This window comes from Marmota monax, unplaced genomic scaffold (assembly GCF_021218885.2).
Source record: "Marmota monax isolate L192 unplaced genomic scaffold, Marmota_monax_Labrador192_F-V1.1 WCK01_AAM20220418_F8-fsc00847, whole genome shotgun sequence".
NCBI classification, from domain to species: domain Eukaryota; kingdom Metazoa; phylum Chordata; class Mammalia; order Rodentia; family Sciuridae; genus Marmota; species Marmota monax.
In genome coordinates, this window is record NW_026693778.1 from 70,930 (window position 1) to 75,901 (window position 4,972).

The 4,972-nt window shown below is 43.2% G+C and overlaps 1 protein-coding gene across 1 annotated transcript; it reads left to right on the forward strand.

Annotated features, from left to right (window-relative positions):
• The first annotated feature begins 2,971 nt into the window (after positions 1-2,971).
• On the forward strand, positions 2,972-3,911 carry LOC124104936 (putative olfactory receptor 3A4). Its single transcript, XM_046461975.1, is given in 2 exon segments — positions 2,972-3,042; positions 3,044-3,911. Coding segments are annotated over 2 exon segments (939 nt in total).
• The last annotated feature ends 1,061 nt before the right edge of the window (positions 3,912-4,972 follow it).

A 4,972-nucleotide genomic window follows, 5' to 3' on the forward strand; every position in this document is an offset into this window, starting at 1 on the left:
CAAGGAGTTGTTAAAAATGTTATTTGCTGCCTAAAGTCACTTTCAGAAATTAGTAAAAATAGGGTGGTCCTGGTCTAGTAGATGCTCTAAATCTTTATCTGCCCTTATGGTGTTGGAGACAGGAGGCTGGAAAACATCTAGAATCAGATGCTACAGGATCTAGATTGTACAAAGGGAGCAGAGAAAAAGGGAAGACATTTGTATGAGACTAGAAGACAAGCTGGATTCGAGGATGGTCATATCATGTGAAGTAAACTTGTGAGACATTGGAGACGACATTGTTCCAGGGATGTACTAGGAGCAGATCTCTCCCCAGACTTCACCTTTCACTTCTCCCCATGTTGCAAACAAAGCTGAAGAGTCTCAAGTCATTTCTTCTTCTGAAATGACAGGCTAGTCTAAACCAGAAACCCCAAATCTCAATTCTGGCCTCCAACACTACATGACTTTTTAGACTTTAAGATTTTGAGATTCATTTTAACACAACAAAATGCTAGGAATAAGAATGCTGATTCTTTTTTTTTAAGAGAGAGAGAGAGAGAGAGAGAGAGAGAGAGAGAGAGAGAGAGAGAGAATCTTTTTTGTAAATGGACACAACACAATGCCTTTATTTATTTATTTTTTTTATATGGTGCTGAGGCTCGAACCCGGATCCCGCCCATGCTAAGAGAGTGCTCTACCACCGAGCCACAATCCCAGCCCAAGAATGCTGATTCTTAATATGTGCACAAAACCACATATGTAAAATAAATGAATTTTTCTATATTCACAAAAGTTGTACTTGGAAATACTGAGAGAGTTCAAAAAAAATTTAAAGTTACTAGAGATCATTATCTGTCTGGCAAAGGCAGATGTTTACCTGTCCCCTGAAGACACTAATTTCTGAAGCCTCCAAGGGGTAACAAGGTGGAGAAGAAAAATCCCAATGTGAAAATGATGTCAGCCAAGTTGTTTGTCTCTGTGTCTATTGGTCCTTTTTAAGCTCTCCTTTTGTGGGGTCCACTGGGCTGGCATGACTGTCCCTCTTCTTTGCCCATGAAGTGTCAGTTAAGTCTTCTTAGCCAGGTGAGTGCCATCCCCGCTGCATACTCACAACTGAGTTTCCATGAAAGTGAAGTTCTCCCTCTGGACTCCGGACTAGCTTTTTCTTCCCCTGCAAAACTCCAGTGGGACTTGGGTATTTGATTGTGAGAGGGCAGAAGGAGGCAGTCAGCAAAGACTAAGTTTTTTGAGCCACACTAACTGAGAGGATGGCAAGCCTGTTACCAAAATAGTTCCATGAAGGGCAGATCAGGATGGAAAGAGGGCAGTTCAGCTTTGGAGAGACTGAGTTGGAGGTAACGGTAAGAACATGTCCATGCGGTAAAGGTCACACCTGCAGATGGTAGTTGACCCATTATGGACCTGAGGACACTATTCCTCCAGATGTGTCTTCTTCTGCTCTTGCCTTTTGCCTTGGGGGATCTTTGACTCAAGCCATTTCCTATGTGAATTAGGCTCCAGGTGAGTGAATTCAATATCTACCCCCTCAGGCAGAGGTCGATGAAGGCTACCAGGTATTTTGTGGGGGTGGTCACTTCGGGGCTAAGCAGTGGCTCCCACACATGATCATCATATATGGCTCTGTAACTATTGCTTTATCTGGTCATTAAGCCCATGATACTATATGGGTTAGATGATGACTGATTAGATTCAGTAGAAAAAAGAGCAAAAAGCTAAGTGGTGGTAGAATTGGAAGCAGAGTGGAATTTGGGGTCTGGTTCTCTTGCTTACTCAACACTCCTCTGGGAGAGATGAACTGTGTATCCAGTGAGGCAGCTCAACTTTGTATCTACTCCATCACCTGAGAGCTTAAACCTTGAAACTCTCACTCTTCTCAAAGATCATTTTAGATTCTTATTCAATAAAATGTCAGTACTTTGGACCCCAAATTTCCTAGATTCTATATGGAGAAATGCAAAACAATCTGACTATTTAGAAAATCTAAAAGGCTGTCAGTCACTGATTTTGGAGCTGGAAATGTCTTCAATGATGTGTCTTCATGCAGTTTCCCGATTTATCATTGCATTTTTACCTTTTTCTGAAGAGTTCAGGTGGAGGCTCATGGCTTCACGAGTTAATCATTTAATAGTCTGGGCCACAGGAATCACCTCACTGCTACTATCACTCATAGTCAGTCAGTCCTCTGTCTCTGTGAGTTCTATATCCTTGGAGTCAACTCAGCACAGATAAAAAAATATTTGGAAAAGAATTGCATCTGTGCTGAACCTGTAGAGAAGTTTTACTTGCTATTATTATCTAAACTGTATAATGTTACAACTATTTACATGACTTTTACATTGCAAGACGTAATATACATAATCTAGAGATGACTTAAAGTATGTGGGAGAATGTGCATAGATTACAAGCAAATACTATGCCATCTATGAGACTTGAGCATCTGCAGGATTTGGTATCCAAGGAGTCCTGGAACCAAACTCCGGAGGTTACCAAGGGATGACTGTATGATGACATTCATATGTAGAGGTTGGAGATGCAGGTTGGAGGCACCGTGTCTACCCCCTTTTCCCAAAGCTTCCCTTTCATCCTCTGGGATCTGTGTACCCCCAAACTATCACAATGCCGCCACCTGCAGACTTGAGGTTTCTTTCCTGGAAATTTGGCCTCTGGAAAATTGTCTGTCCCTCTAACTCAATATCCCTCAAATGTCACTCTTGTTCTTCTTTTTATATCAGTTTATCTATCTCTGTTTGTGGCTGTCCAATGCCTCTGTTCTTGCCCACGAAGAGTCAGATTTATCAAGCCTTTTCTTATTATAGCTCAATCTTTAACTTTCTCCTCCCTAAATTTTGTGTGTCTTTACTCTCCTGGACATTGTCACACTTGATGGTTGTTATAAAGATCTCATTCTCCTTTTACCACCATTGGTGCCTTCAAACTTTGCTCAATCTATTGCAGGTGGAAGAAAGTCATGGATCTGGGAGCCTCAGGAAATGATTCACTTGTGACCCAGTTTGTCCTGCTGGGCCTAACAGAGACCAGCTCTGCAGCCCATCCTCTTTGTCGTCTTCCTTCTTGCTTATGTAGCAACTATTGGTGGTAATTTTAGTATCCTTGCTGCCATCTTTATGGAACCCAAACTCCACACCCCCATGTACTTCTTCCTGGGATTGTCTCTGCTAGATGTTGGGAGCATCAGTGTCACTGTCCCTGCCATGTTAAGGCATTTCATATCTAACAACAAAACCATCCACTATCGGGCATGCCTTTCACAGCTCTTCTTCCATCTGCTGGCTGGGACGGATTGCTTTCTGCTGACTGTCATGGCCTACGACCGCTATCTGGCCATTTGCCAGCCTCTCACCTACAACACCCTTATGGGTTGGGGGATGCAGAAGGCCTTGGCTGGCATGTCCTGTGTCTTTTCCTTCACCAATGCACTGACTCAAACTGTTGCCTTGTCTACTCTTAAATTCCGTGGCCCCAATGTGATCAATCACTTCTACTGTGACCTCCCCCAGCTCTTCCAGCTCTCCTGCTCCAGCACCCAGCTCAATGAGCAGTTGCTCTTTGCAGCAGCAGCCTTCATGGGTGTGGCCCCCTTGGTCCTCATCATGGTGTCCTATGCCCATGTGGTGGCTGAAGTGCTACGAATCCACTCTGCAGAGGGCAGGAAGAAGGCCTTCTCCACGTGTGGCTCCCACCTCACCGTGGTGGGCATCTTCTATGGGACAGGTGTCTTCAGCTACATGAGGCTGGGTTCTGTGGAGTCTTCGGACAAGGACAAGGGCATTTGCATCCTCAACACTGTCATCAGCCCCATGCTGAACCCACTCATCTACAGCCTCAGGAACCCCGATGTGAAGGGCGCCCTGCGGAGGGTGCCCACAGGGAAGTTGCCCCCCAAGTGAGACTCTCTGCCTCTGGTCTTAACAAATGCATTGCTCTACTTAAGCTTCTAACAGGTATTGTCCTTACTGGAAATAGAGTGTGGGTATGATGGAATGGGGTCCGAGACTGGCTCAGGAAGGAAGGTGCAATCAAAATGATGAGAATAATCCCTTATTCCATAACTACCATATACTTGCCACTATTCTCAGTGAGTGGACTCTATTAGCTCATTCAGTTCTCATAACCTTTTGAAGTGGTTACAGATTTATAAACTGTGTCTTATAAAACTGAACCTCAGAAGGTCTGAATAATTTGCTGAAAGTCACAAAGCTAATAAATGTCACAGCTGGGATTTGAACCCAGGGCAAGATACACCTGTAATTATTGCCTCTCAAAGAGTAATAAACCATCTCAAGGAGAAAGGGTATCCTAAGTTGAAGAGATGGGAGGGACATTAAAGACTAAAAAATATGAAAAGGAACATGAAAATGTGAATTAGGAAGTTTGTATTTCCTTAACAAATTTGATTTGTTCCAAAGCAGCTGGTCCAAGTTGAGGTATTGCTGGATGTCAATTTTAAGAAATAAACCTATAAGACGAAACTGAATTTAAAAAGTCAATTCTGAGCTGGGTCCCGAGGCATGTGCTTGTAATCCCAGAGGCTTGGGAGGCTGAGGCAGCAGGATCACCAGTTCAAAGCCAGCCTCAGCAACGGCAAGGCACGGAGCAACTCAGAGAGACCCTGTCTCTAAATAAAATACAAAATAGGGCTGGGGATGTGGCTCAGTGGCCAAATGCCCCTGAGTTCAATCCCCAATACCAAAAAACAAAAAACAACCAATACTGAAAGAATACGTACTGATTAGAAAAACCACAGAGATGTCAAATGTTTTCATATTGGACCATTAACAACAAAAAATAAATCTGAAAAAGTTAATTAGAGAAAGAGGTTTGGCTTAGTCAAGATGGAAAAATCTTGGTTTAGTTAAGATGGAAAAATCTTGACTAAATGGAGATCTTTGTTACCCTTGACTGAAACTTGAAATCAGCCCCTCTGCATGTTACTATCAGGAGGAAGATA